The 19410-nt window shown below is 34.8% G+C and overlaps 1 protein-coding gene across 5 annotated transcripts in view; it reads right to left on the bottom strand.

The window, feature by feature from the left end:
- The window catches only part of LOC129906320 (orexin/Hypocretin receptor type 1-like), a 226373-nt gene that overhangs the window by 97136 nt on the left and 109827 nt on the right, over positions 1-19410 (bottom strand). For 4 of the 5 annotated variants that reach the window (XM_055982037.1, XM_055982034.1, XM_055982036.1 and 1 more), the window contains exon 3: positions 18980-19174. The exons of the other annotated variant lie outside the window; for it this stretch is intronic. In XM_055982037.1, coding sequence (XP_055838012.1) covers positions 18980-19174 — 195 coding nt within the window. The remainder of the gene's footprint in view (positions 1-18979; positions 19175-19410) is intronic. 5 annotated transcript variants of the gene reach the window in all.

Here is a 19410-nt window from a genome sequence, read left to right as displayed (position 1 = left end):
ATAATTTTGACATGAAATGAAAAACTGCTGTAAAAAAACCTGATTCATTGAAAGCAAACTTAATCAGGTTAATTTTGATATAAAAAACGAGGTTTTCATGACTTTGTATCGGAGAGCGGTATGATTTTAAGTGCTACTCAGTGCACACTGCTAAAAAAAAGATTTTTGTATAATAGGTACTGAAAAACCCATAGCTGCAAACATTTCCCTTTTTTTTGGTTCTTTTTCTTGTTATAGGTTTTTTTTTCAGAGATGAGCAAAAAATCACGACCTGTGATTTTTAACCTGTGAATAACAAATCACAATCCCTAGATACTTGTGAACAGTTCACAGATAACCTGTGATTACCTTAAAAGTGTATTCATTTTTCACTTCAGAGTTCGTACAAATAAAGCATGCCATTTGGACGAGTTCATTTTAGGAGTTAATTTTTTTTCTCACACAGATCAATCATTGAAAAGATCTCTTTGTTTGAAGTTTACACTAGAATTTTTGGGGAGAATCACAAGTTCAAAATAATAATTTCCAATGTTTTTTTGCGTGATTCCGGTCCAAACAATTAACGTTTACACAAGAACAGTTGCAAAAGTTGTTTTAGAAAAATCACAGGTCAAAAATAATTTTCAATAAATTTGTGTGAATTTCGGTCAAAATGATTGACGTTAACACAAGAACAGTAGCAAACGTTGTACAAATTGAACATATAAGGAATGCTTATAGATTTTTTTTTTACACTCAAAATATCTTCCGAACGTTGTCAAAATTTGTTTGTCAAAAACGGAGATCTATCTGTCAGTTCGGTCTTTAATTTATAAGTAATTTAGTAGTAAACACGCAGTAAACACCTGTTTAGTGTTTTAATTTATAAAATGGCATTTGAAAAAATTAACAAATTTTCTTTTTGCTTCTTATCGGAATATGGTCAAATATTGTTAAAAAAATTTGTTGTGTGCGTGGTTTATCAAGTTTTTGTGCGTTTTTCGTCGGTAAATTTAAAAGTGAAAAAATTTAAAATAAATTAATAACAGATAGGTCTCCGGTTTTTGACAATCAAATTTTGACAAATTTCGGAAGATATTACCTTATATTGTGTACTGTGCTTCCGAACAGCTTTTTTTAATACTTTTAATACTTTCCAATGTTTTTTTCGACCATAAGCTCATGAGGCTTTGTTCTTCTTAATCTCCGAACATGGTTTCTTGTATTCAAGACGGACACCGTTTCAGAATTGGTATGCAGTCTCTGATTATGCAATACAGCGTATTTTTTAACAACTTCTGTAACCGTTTCTATTTGTAAGTCACGATGTAAATCGCTATTTCTTATGTACAAAGGTGCATTAACTATTTAACGAAGGGCTTTGTTTTGGATTTTTTGGATGATTTCGGTATTTGTTTTCTTTGTACAGTAGAGTGGAGCGTTTTTGGACTTTTCTTTCAGATCTCTGCCTGCAACTCATGGTTTATGCCTTGTGGTCTTCTGAACATATTCTGATACTTTTTTTTTATTCGAAAATGGAAAAATAAAAATCGGGAAGCCTCTGAAGATTGCTCGTATTTCACGAAAATCGATATTTTATGAGGCGTTAGAACCCATCTGAATTGACTTAATCTTTTTCATTTCACTACCTACTGCTAATAACTTATGCTGAGTGGTCTCTAGAACCAGATCTGATCTCCTATTCTGAGTCGTCAATGGAAAAAACGAAACCGGGAAGGCTCAGAGAAATGCACATTTTCGCAAAAATTCAGTTTTTTTAAATTGTATAAAATCCTGCCCAGGACACATTTCTTTTACAAATTATTTGTATTTGCTATATTTGCTAGAACTTTTTTGAGCCTTAAAAGCTATGGAGCACTCACACTGAGAACTTTTCTTTAATAATGACGTCGTTTATGGGGGATTTAAGAAAATGCTACTTTGACATCCTCTGACATATTTCAATAGAAATTTAAATTCTAATACTACTTAAAAACTTCGTTAATAATTTAATTTTTATATAAAACACTAACCTTTGTAACTGCATTTAATTTATGTCGATATCTTATTTCAATCCTTAGATATTTGACATTTATGTGTTCCATAATTCTTGCTTAATTTTTTTTTTACTTTACCTGCAGACGGTTTTCTTTAATACCATACAATCTTTTGATTTCCACAAACTTATGTTTTTAATATTGTAATGTTTTATTCCGGGTTCACAATAAAACTTATTTAATTTCCACTTATATTTCCGTTCAAATAAGAACACACTTTATTTCAACTCAATTTATTTACTACTAACAATTCGCAACACTTTATTTCACTTTGTACTGTACTCTTTCACTTTCAAGATTAAACTGTATCCGGTCGGTGTCTACGCTGCCTTTTATACCGGAATCTCGAGACTCGAGAACGTCCTCGAAGGCTCTCGTCCCTGTCTCTCGAAACTTCCTTTCCAGGAAGGGCACTTCATACTTCCAGTCTAGTGGGATATTTTGAGATGTGTTCAGTGTGGGATATTTTGAGATGTGTTCAGTGAGATATTTTTAGATGTGTTCAGTGGGATATTTTAGATGTGTTCAGTGAGATATTTTTCTTAATTACTAAAGGTCCGTTCACATTTCTACCTTTGCAGTAGTAGGTAGTGTGTTCAGACTTTTATCTTAAAAGTAGTTCAGTAATTCATCGTTACATTGCCCCCCTCTTAGGATTGTTCGTCCCGAACAACTCCATTGCTTCTATCACCATTATAACGATGTAAACGGTCACAATGAACTACCTTTAGTTTGCCTCTTACCCCTCTTTGTATACGGTAAACCACGTCGTTAATTCTGGTTATTACTGTGTAAGGGCCTTCCCAGTTTTGTTGTAGCTTCGGTGATAGTCCCTTTTGTCGGTGGGGATTGTAAAACCACACAAGTTCTCCTTCTTGAAACCCTGTTGCTGTCGCTCGTGCGTCATATCTTGTTTTCATCCTGTCACTAGACGCTTTTATATTTGTCCTTGTCCGTTGGTGAATGTCAGCCAGTGTTCCTTTCAGGTTATCTACGTACTCATCCATTTCATGTGGCTCGTTTGGAACACTTCCAAATTTTATCTCACTTGGCAGACGTATTGTTGAGCCAAATAGGACTTCCGATGGTGTATGTCCAGTAGAACTATGTGTTGCACTTCTATAAGCCATCAAGAATAATGGAATATGTCGGTCCCAGTCTCGTTGATTATCATTGACTACTTTTGACAGGTGTTCCTTAAGTGTCCTGTTAAATCGCTCAACCATCCCATCAGATTGTGGATGAAGCGGTGTTGTTCGCGTCTTCTTGATGCCAAGGAGTGAGCAAACCTCTTGAAAAATCTTAGATTCGAAGTTCCTTCCTTGGTCGGAATGAAGTTCCATGGGTACTCCGAACCTGCTCACCCAATGAAAGACAATCTTATCCACAACTGTTTTGGTTTCCTGGTTTGGAATGGCAAATGCCTCAGGCCATTTGCTGAAGTAGTCCATCACTACAAGGATGTATCGATTTCCGTTGTTGGTTTTGGGAAAAGGACCTGCTACGTCTATTGCAATTCTCTCAAAAGGTGCACCCACATTGTACTGCTGCATCTTGCTTTGGATTTTTCTAGCTGGTCCTTTGCTAGCGGCACAAGTATCACATTTTCGGCACCACTTTTCAACGTCTTCTCTCATACGTAACCAGTAGAATTGCTGTCGTAGCTTTTCCAGCGTCTTGTTGATGCCTAAATAGCCTCCAGAAGTTCCACCGTGCATCTCTCGGAGAACATCATTTACCTTTGACTGAGGTACGACTAGCTGCATTACATAGGATTTACCATCTGCGGATTCCCACTTACGCCTGAGTAGCCCTTCTTGCACATGAAGTGAGTCCCATTGTGCCCAATATGCTTTTAGAGTGGGGCTTCGGTCGGAGATGTCGGCCCATTCTGGTTTCTCTTGATGTTCCTTCCATGCAAGAATGGGTTCGATGTCCGAATCTTCCTGTTGGGCCATTCTGAGTTCTTCATTACTCCAGCCGCAAATGGGATCAGCTCTCGTTCTTCTAATAGCGACAACTTCCTTTTCTTCTAGTCGTGCGCAATGCTTGCAGTCTTGCTTGCACGGGCGCCGAGATAATGCGTCTGCATTTGAATGCAGCTTTTCTCTTCGATGTTGAATCTGACATTGATACGTCTGAAGTATCTCGATCCATCTTGCTACTTGACCTTTTGGATTTTTGAAGTTCAAAAGCCAATTTAGCGCACCATGATCTGTGCGAAGAAGGAACTTCTGTCCATAGATGTACTTATGGAAGTGCTTTGTTGCCAATACTAGAGCTAGAAGTTCCCTTCTGGTCACGCAATAGTTTCTTTCTTGTTTCGAGAGTACCTTGCTGAAATAGGCAACGACCTTTTCTTCTCCGTCATGAACTTGCGATAAAACAGCACCAACTCCAACATTACTTGCATCTGCGTCAATGATGAATTGTTTGCCTGGAGTCGGATAGGCCAGCACAGGAGCTTCACATAACCGCAGCTTTAGTTCCTGAAAGCTTTTCTCACACTCACCTGACCATTTAAAGGGTTTACCCTTCTCCGTAAGTTGGTGCAAGGGCGATTCTCGCAAAATCCTTCACAAATCGTCGATAGTACGTTGCCAGACCGAGGAAACTCCGAAGTTGATGCTTGTCCTGAGGGGTTGGCCAGTTCTTCACAGTGTCAACTTTTTCAGGATCAGTCTTCACTCCTTGGGATGAGATGATATGCCCCAAATATTTAACCTCGGTCTTGAAAAGTGCACATTTCTTTGGATTCAACTTAAGATGTGCTTCTCGTAGCCTCTGGAATACAGCCTTTAGGTTTTCACAATGGTCATCAAATGTTTTTCCGTAAACGATGACATCATCCAAATAGACTAGGCAAGATTTCCAGGTTAATCCATTCAAAACGCACTCTGTCTTCGTAGCTGTCTTTCTTCGGCAAATCATTCAGCCTGCGGTAGTCTAAATTGAGAATTTGTTTCTTTAGTTTCTCCGAGTTCATAGTCATCTGTGTATCCACCTCGTTGATCTTAGTTATTGCGGCCACAGATTCACATTGCCCAACAACTTCTCCTTTCTTAAGCTTGATTGGGTACGGTTTGATGTTAAGTATCCGTACAGGTACCATGTTGTTCTTTGGTGCCACAAGAGTCTTCCCGATGATGATGTCTTCGGAATTTTGCTCAACTTCTGGTTCAACCATGAGGTATCGATGGCTTCCAAAGTTCCCCTTTAACTTGGTCCACACAAAAACTTCTGAAGAAGGAGGCAGGCACTAACTTCTTTGATGACAGTTCTAATTGTTGTCGAGTTTTCAGTGCCATAGACCATTGGAATCTCTACATTTCTGTATTCAGGACTTGATTACCGATATCCAAAATGATTCCATGCTCCTTCATGAAGTCGATTCCAATGATGCACTCGTCACATATATCTGCCACCAAAAACACATGCGAAAACTCTAGTTCTGCCATACGGATCGTAAGACGAACTTCACCGTACACCCTTGCTGCTTCTCCTGTGGCTGTCTTCAGACGGTAGCTGTTGGTGTTATGTAGCAATGTCATCTTCACCAAGTCTCTTCGTACAATAGAGGCGGTGGCACCGGTGTCAATTGTAGCCACGTGTTGTTTGTTGTTTATGGTCGCCTCCACTGTTAGACTTTTGTTGTCTCGTCTAGTCTGTGAGACTTGAATTGTGGTTCTGGGGCCATCGATACCAGAAACCAGCTTCTGCCCCTCGAAGTTGGTTCTCTCGTTTCCCGAATGGGAATCAAGTTGAGGATGAGCGTTGGTTGTATCGCTTACCTGTTGTTGGGCAATATTCCTGTTTTCACAGTGTTGGCAAGCAGTTCTTCTTCGTGGCAATCTGCACTGCCGCTGGAGATGTCCGGTCTTGTTACAGTTCCAGCATCGAGCAACTCCGTCCCTCTGGTTTCTTTGGAATGCGAGTTTTTGACAAGAGCATTCTTCCACTGCAACTTCTCTTACCCGATGAACGCCTTGAGAAGCCTGTTCTGCTGCTTCCATAGTCAGTGCAAACGCTAATGCTTCAGGAAGGGAACGTTTTCCAGCTGTTCTAATTGCTCGCTGAAGATTTATATCAGATACAGCACGTACAAAGGCTTCTGTCGCAAACTGATTGATAATGTCGTCTCCTGCTGTCGGATATGCCAGATGAGCCAACCTTTCAATATCTGCTTGAAGTTGTTGCAGAGTTTCTCCTCTTTTCTGGACTCTTGTATTGAGTTGGACGCGGAAGACTTCCTGCATATGGCCATCTCCAAAGCGTTTTTCAATGACCTGGACAAGAGCGTTAAAGTTACCATTCTTTTCTGGTGGTAACGTTTGTAACAACTCAGCCGCAGGACCTCTAAGAGCAAGTGTCAGCGCTATACATTTGTCTTCGTCATCCCAGCCATTTGTTGTGGCAGCTGCCTCAAACTGTTTCTTGTAGATCGACCAAGAACTTTGTCCATCAAAGGTTGGTGGATGCATTTCCTTCTTCTTTAAATACTCACCAGAACTTTCTCGCACCTTAATTTTTCGAACCTTGCCAAGTTCTTCGGTAAAACTTTGCATTTTCACTTCCATTCCTTTCAATTTGTCATCGAATTTTATTTCTACTTTTTCGAGTTTTTCTTCAACTTTCTCGAACTTTTCTTGAGATTGCTTTTCAACACCTTTGATGGAAGCATCAAGAGCAATGAACTTGTTCTCGATAGCATCAAGCTTACCTTCGATGAGGTTTTTCTGTTCATCTAGAAGGTTCTTTTGCTCTGTGCGTTGTTGTTCCATTTGTTCTCTCTGTTCTTTGCGTTGTGTCTCAATTTGTTCTTTCTGTTCTTCAAATTTTGCAAGGAGAACAGCCATCATGGATGACATATCGGAACTAGTACTTACTCGTTCTTCTATCATTTCAACCTCGAATTGAAATGTATCCAAATCTTCGTTTTTCTGGGTTAAATAATCCTGTAGACGAATAATGAGATCATTTTTCGATCCAGCAGTAGGAAGACTTCGCTTAGTCAATTCCGCCTTCAACTCAGTCAAACTTAACTGATTTAGTGTTTTACCCATTTTAACTTTTCAAAACGCGAGCACTTTTACTTATTTCAAAATGTTTTACACTTTGTTTATTGTTAAAACACACGCGCACTTTTTTTTTATTCGCGAAATTATCTGATTCGCACAAATAAATAAGTTTTATCCCACTTCTGACACCCATGTAATGTTTTATTCCGGGTTCACAATAAAACTTATTTAATTTCCACTTATATTTCCGTTCAAATAAGAACACACTTTATTTCAACTCAATTTACTTTTATTATTCGCTCAAACAAACACACTTTTAAATCACTTTATTTACTACTAACAATTCGCAACACTTTATTTCACTTTGTACTGTACTCTTTCACTTTCAAAATTAAACTGTATCCGGTCGGTGTCTACGCTGCCTTTTATACCGGAATCTCGAGACTCGAGAACGTCCTCGAAGGCTCTCGTCCCTGTCTCTCGAAACTTCCTTTCCAGGAAGGGCACTTCATACTTCCAGTCTAGTGGGATATTTTGAGATGTTTTCAGTGTGGGATATTTTGAGATGTGTTCAGTGAGATATTTTTAGATGTGTTCAGTGGGATATTTTAGATGTGTTCAGTGAGATATTTTTCTTAATTACTAAAGGTCCGTTCACATTTCTACCTTTGCAGTAGTAGGTAGTGTGTTCAGACTTTTATCTTAAAAGTAGTTCAGTAATTCATCGTTACAATATTGTTAAATTCATAAAAATAAATCGTTAACCGGTATAATTATTACGCCATTTTGACTTCGAAATACAAATTTAGCATGGGCAAGAATTTTTATCATGGGCATGAATTATGTTCCATAATTCTTGCCCATGCTTAATTTTTTTTTTTAACTTTACCTGCAGACGGTTTTCTTTAATACAATACAATCTTTTGATTTCCACAAACTTATGTTTTTAATATTGTTAAATTCATAAAAATAAATCGTTAACCGGTATAATTATTACGCCATTTTGACTTCGAAATAAAAATTTAGCATGGGCAAGAATTATGGAAACACCTAAATGTCAAATTTAAAAAAAAACTGAATTTTTGCGAAAATGTGCATTTCTCTGAGCCTTCCCGGTTTCGTTTTTTCCATATACGACTCAGAATAGGAGATCAGATCTGGTTCTAGAGACCACTCAGCATAAGTTATTAGCAGTAGGTAGTGAAATGAAAAAGATTAAGTCAATTCAGATGGGTTCTAACGCCTCATAAAATATCGATTTTCGTGAAATACGAGCAATCTTCAGAGGCTTCCCGATTTTTATTTTTCCATTGTCGAATAAAAAAAAAGAACCAGAATATGTTCAGAAGACCACAAGGCATAAAACATGACTTGCACGCAGTGATCTGAAAGAAAAGTCCAAAAACGCTCCACTCTAGTGTACACGTGTATCTAAAAAATATTTACACGTGTACTTTATTTACACGTGTATTTAGTAAATACACGTGTATTTATATGTACACGTGTAAATAGCGTTCGAACATGTATAGCCCGATCATCCTAGACAAAATTTCACTATAAGGGTGTCCCAAAAGTAATGGATCAAACGAAATATGCTGATAGGCCAACTTTAGGGCTCTCAGAATTTAGTAACTTGTTCATCCCAAATCCTTACGGTTTTCAATTTAATGCAGTTTTTGTGAATTATCGAAAAATCTCGACTTTGCAACAGTATTTTGCTTCCTCCGGTCATAATTGATTTTTGTTTTTTACAATTTTTTCACTAAAACATTGGCTAATAAGAATAAATAATTATTTAATCAAAATATTTTTTATTTCATACGCCATTTTGCTGCAAATTAATTAACAGTTCCATGTTTTATAAAAACTCAATTACTTAATTTTTTTTCAGAGCAACACACTGCAAAAAATTTGTATGGTGTGACACAGGTTAATTATTTTAAAAACTTGCCGTGTTATTGCACTTTTCAAAAATGTATAAAAGTTTCCAAACTTGATGTTAGAACAAAAGATATTACAATTTTAATGCAACAAAACAGGCCTTTTCAGAGAAAAATAACAAAGAAAAATAAACACATTTCCTCGACTGTTGTTTGTTTATTTCTTTTTGAATAAAAGCCTCGATTTTTGTTTGTTATTTTGCTCTGAAAAACCCTGTTTTTTTGCATTAAAATTGTAATATCTTTCGTTCTAATTTGAACTTTGGAAATTTTTATACATTTTTGAAAAGTGCAATAACACGGCAAGTTTTTAAAATAATAAACCAGTATCACACCATACAATTTTTTTTCTGGATGTTCCTCTCAAATAAAAGTAAGAAATTGAGTTTTTATAAAACATGGAACTGTTACATAATTTTCAGCAAAATGGCGTATGAAATAAAAAATATTTTGATTAAATAATTATTTCTTATTATTAGGCAATGTTTTAGTGAAAGAGTTGTAAAAAACAAAAATCAATTATGACCGTAGGAAGCAAAATACTGTTGCAAAGTCGAGATTTTTCGATAATTCACAAAAACTGCATTAAATTGAAAACCGTAAGGATTTGGGATGAACAAGTTACCAAATTCTGAGAGCCCTAAAGTTGGCCTATCTGCATATTTCGTTTGATCCATTACTTTTGGGACACCCTGTATATCAAAGTTAATTTAAGTACAAAATTTTTTGATGCAGTTAGGTTCCTTTGATGGAGGAGAATATAAAACCACTGTTTTACACCAAAATTTGATATGGCGTATCCCCGAAAATGACCCCTGACCCCTAGGTAGTACGGAAAAAGTGATTTCAGTCGAATTTAATAAAATTTTAGTATGTTGTAGTTCATGTGAAGCTCATTACAACTCTCTATGGATGCAACCCCCTTGCCCCAAGTATACCCCCTCTTACCCCCTTTTTTACCCCATTTGTACTCTTTTAATGGGTTGAGTACGATAACTTAGGCGCACAGAATTGATAACGGTTTTTTGAAGAGGAGTTCAATTCAATAATTTTTCTATACAAGGATTGATCTATTTACCCCCCACCGCCCCCGTTTAGGTGGGAGGGGCAATTTTCTAAAAAAATATTTAAATTAAAAAATTATTAAAAAACAACGGCAACACTTACAGCTATGAATGATACCATTTTCAAAAGCCAGAACTGCACACTTTAATTTAATTTATAAATCAAGTTTTAATGAATTGTTTTTGAAATATTAGATTTTTAAGTCAAAATATTGGAAAAAAAGTTTTTAAAAAACACTGAACACTGAAAAATCGATTATTTCAAAAACAATTCATTAAAATAACTTGTTTTATAAATTAAAATCAAGTGTGCAGTTCTGGCTTTTGAAAATGGTATCATTCATAGCTGTAAGTGTTGCCGTTGCTTTTTAATAACTTTTTAATTTAAATATTTTTTTTTAGAAAATTGCCCCTCCCACCTAAACGGGGTAGGGGGGGGGAGATAGATCACCCCTTCTATAGAAAAATATGATTTTATTGGACTCCTCTTCAAAAAACCGTTATCAATTCTGGGCGCCTAAGTATCGTACTCAACCCATTAAAAGGGTACAAATGGGGTAAAAAAGGGGGTAAGAAGGTGGCTGAGGAGGGGGTATACTTGGGGCAAGGGGGTTGCATCCATAGAGAGTTGTAATGAGCTTCACATGAACTACAACATACTAAAATTTGAATCCGTACTACCTAGGGGTCAGGGGTCATTTTCGGGGATACGCCATATCAAATTTTGGTGTAAAACTGTGGTTTTATATTCTCCTCCATCAAAGGAACCTAACTGCATTAAAAAATTTTTTACTTAAATTAAATTTGATAAAATTTCTAGATTGATCGGGCTAGTAGATTTTGTGGCGATCTCTTAAAAAAAATGCATTATATTGAATAAAAAAGTTATTGGTCAGGTTTTTGCGTTTATTGGCTTGATTTACACATTGACATTGGTCGCAAAATTTAATTGCAAATTCTTATTCAACCCGCAGTTTGGTTATTTTTCATTATTCACTCCTTTAATTAACTTTTTTTTACAGAAACTTTTGATTGTGAATTCGAATGTTTAAGGAAAATATATATATGAATATAGGTACGCACCCAAAAAAAAAGTTGGCAAACAGGAAATTAGCAAAAATAATAAAGTTTTTTTTTTATTATTAATACGCTTTTATCAGCTTTGATTAAACTGATCCTGACAAAGCAACTAAAAAACTAGCCATCTAAATATTGAAAAACAAATTGTGACAGTTTACGCAGAGGAAAAAGTAGAGAATAAGAGTTTATGTTCGACATAAATTATTTAAGTTTCGATTCAGCAAATGGCCCTCAATACGATTGCAACAGGTAAATATTATCGAAACCAATGTGAAAAAACAGGATACATTGATGATATTCGGGATGTAGGTTTTGGATAAACCAGGGACAAAAGATTCTTAAAATTTCTAAAAAAAATTTTTGGTGAAAGGGTGTTTTTTTGATGGGTTGAGTTACGTGTGAGAAAGTTATCGTAACAACTGACACACATTTTTTTAATTTTTTAAACTTGGTGAAAAAGTTTCGTTTCTTATAAGAGTTAACAATCTAAAAAATCTACAAAATTATCTTGTTCGTTTTAAGAAATGATGAAATTCGGAATAAGTAGATACCACAAAAACTTGGACAAAATTGTTACACCAATGAAAATCGGTGCATATGTTTCATTTATAACATGTTTTGAAAACTCTTATTGTAATTAATAAACATATTTCTGTACATGACAAATTTTACATTCAGGTTCAATCCAAAATAGGCGGTAAAAACATACGATTTTTTTTACATTTACGCAGTGCCGGTTTAAGCACTACCGGCGCCCCTGGGCAAGATTGCAAGTGGCGCCTCTCAAAAAAAAATTCATTTTGAAACAATTTTTAAAATCACGAAAAAAGCAATAGCAGATTATGTCTTACCTCTCATATACTTGTTAATGCATTTATTGACAATGTGCAGTTTATTAAAGTACATAAGGTTAACTTTAAAAAAAAATTAAATATTCATGTCATTTAAGCTCAATTGACAAGTTTACCTTTATTTCTGACTTTTTTGTTTAAACACATTTAAAGAGTAGGTACAGTTGGTTTTATTTGAACAATATTTTTTCAAAAACTTTTTCAACTAGGTACATTAATGTCGTTTTCGATTGGAATCACTCATTCTGAAATCCAATAAAAAAGTTTGAATCACTTCCACCCAATTCTGAATCTTAATATCTGTATTGGTGAAAAATCAAATAATTTTTTTTGTTTTTTTTTCAGTAGGAGAATAAAAAACTTGTAGCAGGCTTCTGAACGATTCCGGACGGCTAATCGAAAACGACATACCTTTATAAGTATTAGGTTTGTTCGTTGTGAGCTCTAGGGCACTCTGGGTCGCTCCGAATTCGTTGTCAAGCGTTTTTTGTAGATCCTTTTTCAACCAGAGTTATTTCCTCTGTGTTCGATGTTCGCTGATGAAACTAAAGGCGTTCGATGTAAAGTGAAAACCCGAGAAACTCTGATTTTTTTGACAGTGAATTGACATGACTTGAGTGCCCTGGAGGAGGGAACAACGAACAGATCTATTCTTTTATTCTCACACACAAACGTAGTTTTTTATGAGAAATGGAGAAGCTGTCAATTTTTGGCCTTTCTGGATTTTGGGTTTTCGGGATTTAGGTTTTTCGGGATTTTCGGATTCTGGGTTTTCGGGATTTTGGGGTTTCGGGTTTTTGGGTTTTCGGAATTTAGGGTATTCTGGGTTTTGGGCTTCCTGGACTTTTAATTTCGGGATTCTGTCTGTCTCCCTTCTGTTTCTTTATTCATTATTAAAGCCTGGATATTACCAGCTATGATTTAGTGTTTTATATATAGGGGCGCCTTTGCAAAAATTAAATTGGTTGGAGGAATATTAAGATTGCTTTAGTCTTTCAAAATAAATTGGGGCGCCTTGTTCTTCAAAGATGAACGAAGATTTTGGACACCATTGTCCTTCCGGAAGCCAAACAAATTAACTCAAAACTGGGGGGCGCCTTCATTCTTCAAAAAGTTTAAAACAAACAATACGAGCGTCATTGAAAAAGTAAAATAGAAAAAAATTGGGGCCTTTCTGAAAGTAAAAATAAATAAAACATCGATTGGATAGACTTCGTTATTTATTAAACTTTTGTAAAAGTTAGGGGCGCCTGCGGCGCCCCTCAGTGCTTGCGCCTCTGGGCGACGGCCCAGGCTGCCCCCCCCCTAAAACCAGCCCTGCATTTACGGTTACCATTTTAATCATTATTATGATTTTACATGGTTAAATTGAAATGTAAACACATTTTCTTTTCCTAAAATGATGTTGCGGGAGTTGTGTATCAAGCAATCAAATCGCCCTCGCGATTTTGAATGGAACAAATTCATTAAGGAGTGTTTATTGCTCAATATGTTTTCAGTTTTTTTCTTTACTTAACTCGAAAACCAAGCCTAACATTAGAATATGGTTCAAAGACACTTCATAGAAAAATAAATATTCCTTAAAAAAGTTTTTTAAAAAATATTTAAAATTTGTAATGAAATTTTAACCTCTAAATCAACGAATGAAAAGTTAATAAAATGCACGTACTTGCTCTTATAGTAAAAATTGTTGAAAATTTTAAAGCTTTTTATAATAAGATAATAAAAGCAATTATAGTTAAATTTTATCATTAATGTTTAAAGAAATGTAAAGAAGTTGTTTTTTACGAAAACACTTTTTTAAATGGTCTTAATTTTCAAATGAAGTACCTATGGCATTAGATTTCTTGCATGCCCAAAAAATTTTGGATTTTTTTTTAAATTGTACACTACAGACTTTTTATCGGCCGATAGTTTAGTCGGGCTGGGCTCCTGTGTTCGCACAGGCAGCCGACTAAATAGTCGACTAGGTAATAAATATTTGTGAAGAAAAACAAACTTTTTTTTTGATCAAACAAACTTTCTGATCGGCTGATACTTAATCGTTGTAGTGTGCGCAATTTCATACATTTTCATACTAATTAAGAAACCGATTAGATTGTCGGCCGATAGAAAGTTTGTAGTGTGTGGGGGCTCTAAAAAGTTATTTTTTCTATGCAAAAATTTTCAAAAATTTTTCCAAAATAATTTGGATACCAGTCTTGAGAAATAATTAATTCACATATCAAAACAAAATTTCAAGAAATTTCAGTAACCCCCCGAGTAAAAATAGAAGTTGAATTTTTAAAGCCAGAGTAAAAATGGAATTCCGCCGCCCCACCGCTGCACCACGTCCGCAGCACTTTTTGACCGCCGCACCTACGCTGCAGCACGTCCGCACTATGATCAAAAATCTGTAAAGCGCCGCACCACCGCTGCAGCACGTCCGCACTATGATCACAAATTTCTAAAACACCGCACCACCGCTGCAGCACGTTCGAAAAAAACACCCTTACAACAAAATTGTTTTATGAAAACTCTTTTTTGTTGCTTTCAATACCAAATTCAATATTTTCAACAAATTTCATTAGGGTGACCCGTCATTTTTGTTTTCACTAATTAACAATAATATTCTTATAGACACTATAGATTCTTGTTTCTTATCTCAAAAGTAACATAACTGCTGAATTTCAATAGGGTACCACTAGTATTACTATACCTAATATTATATACATATACACTTTTTCAAAAATACCCATATTTTCTCTACACTTAAGAAAAACACCCTTTCACATGAAAAAAAAATTATAGTTTTATTTTATTCGTAATTCCCATGGGAAAGACACCATTTTTAATAAATTTCGTAACGGTAACTCTTATACCATTGATTTTATCGGACTTATCCCGGATTTTCCTTACTGAAAAAAAAACACTATTTCACCTAAATTTTTTTTATAGAATACTTAGATTCTTGGTTTGTGTTATAAATGAAACATTTTTACCAATTTTCATTGGTGTAACAATTTTGTCCCAGTTTTTGAGGTACTCAAAATTTTATCGTTTCTTAAAAAAAAACCTTTCACTCAAGATATTTTACTATTCTTAGTTCTTATAACAAACTTAACTTTTTCACTTAAAGCTTAAAAAATTGTGTCAGCTGTTATGACACCTTTCTCCCACACAACTCAACCCATCAAAAAAATCCCTTTCACCAAAAATATTTTTAAGAACTTTATGAATCCTTTGTCCCTCCTTTATCTAAAACTTTCATCCCGAATATCATCAGTGTAGCATCTTTTTCACATGGGTTTCGGTTATATTTTACCTGTTGAAGTAAAAAAACAAGCAACTTTGTTTTTAATCGGCTATAACTTTTCTTAGAGCAATCGTATTGATTGATTTTTATTATCATTAGATTCAACATCAAAAACTACCTTAAAAACATGTGTTATAAACAATTTTTTGACGTTATAACGTCTTAAAAATCGATGAACCATGGCAGCCACCACAAAAAAATGACGAAATTTTCTCCCGTTGCACTTGAAATTTGTCAAAGTCAAAATTTGTCAAAATTTTCAATTCAAAATTAAAAATAAACTATTAGAGATACAAATATCTTTATTTCTTTATTTATTTATTTAAGCTTAGTACAAGCTATGACTTAAAACTAATTTATAGCTTATTTTAAAGATAATAACCTAAAATTGAATACAAATGAAGGATTTTTAAAAAATCCGTCATTTGACGGATAAAAAATTTCAAAACCAAGTAATAAATAGTTTTCTAAAACTAAAACATGGTAGACCTTGACAAAGTCGTGATTATAGGTAGGGAACATTTTTTTTGACAATTTGAAAAACGTCATTCGAAAGGTAATAAAAAACAAAATAAGAAATCTAATACGGATTTTTTTTTTAAGTCTCTGCGTTTCAGAATATGAATTTTTGAAAAACACCTACTACTATTTAAATTTTTCGTAGTGTTCAAAGAATCTCAAACTTATAGAACACGTAGCCGTGCGCATGCATGCGCAAAAAATTGACATTTTAAAATGATTTTTGACTGAATAACGGGAAAAACAGTTTTTTTGTCATAAGTTTTTTGACCGTTTTTAACCTTTTTTATTTTTATCTTTTTTTCTTCAAAAGATATTACATTGTAAATAGATAATACGAAGGACTTTATTTGTGCAAAATTTCAATCACTTTCGTATTCACAATGTTGAGATAACGGTAAAATATTCAATTCATCATGTTCTTTCTTTTGATCTAGAGCAGGTAAAAATTTAATTTAAATTTAAAATTTAAATTTAAATTACGCCAGATTTCTTTTTGGAAAAAACGCCAGAACATTTATTTTGGTTAAAATTGGAAAAAACACCAGAAAATAGTTTGTAAAAAAAGACATAAATATTGGAAATTGTGCCAGACAGCTATTTAAAAAGAGTCGGAAAATGAAATGGAAATTAGGCTTAATTTCCATATTTCGTTTTGCAAAAAGGACCTGAAAATTAACAAATTCCGGTTTATTTTCCATTTTCAATTTGGAAAAAAGGCCAGAAAAGTTTTTTTTAACTCTAACAAAAAACTGAAAAAAAAAAATAAGTAAAAACAAAACTAGCTATAATCTGAGCGATTGCGCCACGGCCGGGTGTTGCACTGCGCGGTGAGTCCAGCCAGAAAAGTTTTGCACTTTTTGCCTAGGAAAAAAAGCCAGATTTTGTATGAAAAATTTTTTTGCTTTTTTTCCAAAAAAAAATCTGGCGTAATTTCCGCGAGCCGGTTCTCATCCCAAAAGCAAACTTTTTGCCAAGTTTCATGAGTGTAACAATTTTTTTTGTATTTGTTGATTTTATGTACTTTTTTACCTGTACTATGAGAGCCCCCGCACAGTACAGACTTTCTATCGGCCAATAGTTTAGTCGGGTTTGGACTCCTAGTGTACACACAAACAGGGGACTAAATATTCAACTGGATAAGAAATATTTTAGTTTGAAGGCAATTGTGTAGCAAAACAAACCTTTTTTTCTATCAAACAAACTTTTTTATCGAAAGTTTGTAGTATGAGGTGCCTTTTAGATCCCTAAGAGGGGCTCTAAGAGCCGCCGCACACTACAAACTTTCTATCGGCCGACAGTTTAGTCGGTCTCTTAATAAGTATGCAAATGTATGAAAGTGCGCACACTACAACGATTAAGTATCGGCCGATCAAAAAGTTTGTTTGATAAGAAAAATAGTTGGTTTTGCTACACAATTGCCTTCAAACTAAAATATTTCTTACCCAGTCGACTATTTAGTCGCCTGCCTGTGAGCACACTAGGAGCCCAACCCGACTAAACTATCGGCCCATAGCTCTTAACAGCCTCGCACACTACAAACTTTCTAAAATTAATTAGTATGGAAATGTATAAAAGTGCGCACACTACAACGATTGTAGTGAAAAGTTTGTTTGATCAAAAAAAAGTTTGTTTAGCTTCACAATTGCCTTCAAACTAAAATACTTCCTACAGGGCCCACTATTTAGTTTGCTGCCTGTGCGCACACTAGGAGCCCAATCCGAATAAACTATCGGCCGATAGAAAGTCTGTAGTGTGTCAAGGAAGCCTTCACGTCAAAAATACCGTCTTGTATAAAATACAGCATGACCGTTTAAGCTACTACTGTCATGTACAAAAAAGAAACCTTGAGAACCCAGTTCAAAAGCCGATCGCATACGACCTTCTTCCTGGAAAAGACGAATGCAACAACAACTGCATTCAGTTGGCCTCAGACATGGAACCATTCAAAACAGAGAGGCCTGCCGACGTTTTCTAAGGTCAACCCGGCGAACCCCACATGTGAAGCCGTTAAGTGGGAGAGCTGTGATCCCATTCGAGATCGTGACTGTCGTCAGGAGCAATGTGCGAAAAAGCTAGAGCGTGTAGATTGGGTCGAGATAAGAAAAAAATCGTATGGGAGGGGGGTCTATTCCAACTCGTTTAGCGGGGAAGCATAATACCAACTATTTACTGACGTTGACCATCTTGAGATTCACCATTATATACTTATAAAATAACCGTCAACTTCCTTATTTTATGTTTAATCGTTACAGATTATTCTCATCAGCAAGAAAAATGTCCATTTTGTCAAAATACTTTTTCCGACCATCGTAGATGAATGAAATTTATACTGTAGAATGTAGATAGATAATGAAATAAACTATTATTGTTCAAAATTTCAATTAATTTTTATCCAATATCCTGGATAACGGTAAAAAGATGATCTTTTTCTAAACATATTATATCTTTTGATCTAGAGCACATAAACATTTTGTTTGACCTTAAAACGCATGCTGATAAACTTAAACGAATCTCATACTGTTTTTGTTTGGTTATTTTTAGAACTATATTACGAACTTTTCGATTCGCAAAACGCAAAAATTTCAATGTTTGTAATAATTCAAAAAGCACATTTTCAAGTTTATGCCTGCTATCAAAACTTATAAAAAAAAATTATTGTAAATCTACATCTCGTGGTTTGACTTTGAAAAATGCGACTGACTGACATTAGATTTTTCTATACTTTTAAGGCAAGTTATAGAATGCAAAAACGAAGATTTAGAGCAAACAAAAATTTCCCTTTTTTGCCATATTTAATTCCACTAGAAAAACTCAAATACCTTTAGTTTTTAATGTCATATCAATATGCCTACATACCTAGGTACCTTAACTTATATTTAATATTTTGTTTCTACTCTTTTTTCTTGGTTTTTTTTTATGTTTCATTGTAGTTCTAGCTTTATAATACTGTTTAGTAACTACTTATGAGTTTAAACTGCTACTTATTGTTTATCTTTTAAATTAAACTATAAATTTAATTTGCAGTAATGTAGGTAACAATTCTTTGAATTACATATTGTAATATACCTACATATCCATCGTTTGACTACGTTCTTTTATTATAATGCATAAACACATACCTATGCGTGTGTTGTTTATCTACAAACATTTACGTGTTTCCGAAGGTAACTTACCTGAAAATAAAGAACAATTTTGCACATGGATTGGCCCAAGAACCATGTTTCCGTGACATCCCACACAACGGAAGGTGGCAAGCATACAAGGATTACTAAAAAATCTGCTACAGCCAGGTTGACAATAAAAACATTTGTTACCGTTCTCATGGAATAGTTTGTGTAGACAGCAATGCAAACAAGTGCATTTCCTACCTGTAAAAAGAGGAACAAATACATGCAGATGACGAAAAATATCGATTAATTTTAGAAAATTGTTAATGTTCATTTCTATGTATACCTATGTATATTGCGAGGCACTTGAAAAGAACTAAGGATGTTACTAACGATCAGAGCCATTGACACTTGGTCATGTTATGGAACAGATTTAGTATTTTTTTGATTTATTTTTTTTTTTTAAGGGGGACACTTTAGCAACAAATATTTAAAAA

Source organism: Episyrphus balteatus, chromosome 1, assembly GCF_945859705.1.
Source record: "Episyrphus balteatus chromosome 1, idEpiBalt1.1, whole genome shotgun sequence".
Taxonomy (NCBI): Eukaryota; Metazoa; Arthropoda; class Insecta; order Diptera; family Syrphidae; genus Episyrphus; species Episyrphus balteatus.
This window is presented reverse-complemented; position numbering and strand designations above follow the sequence as displayed.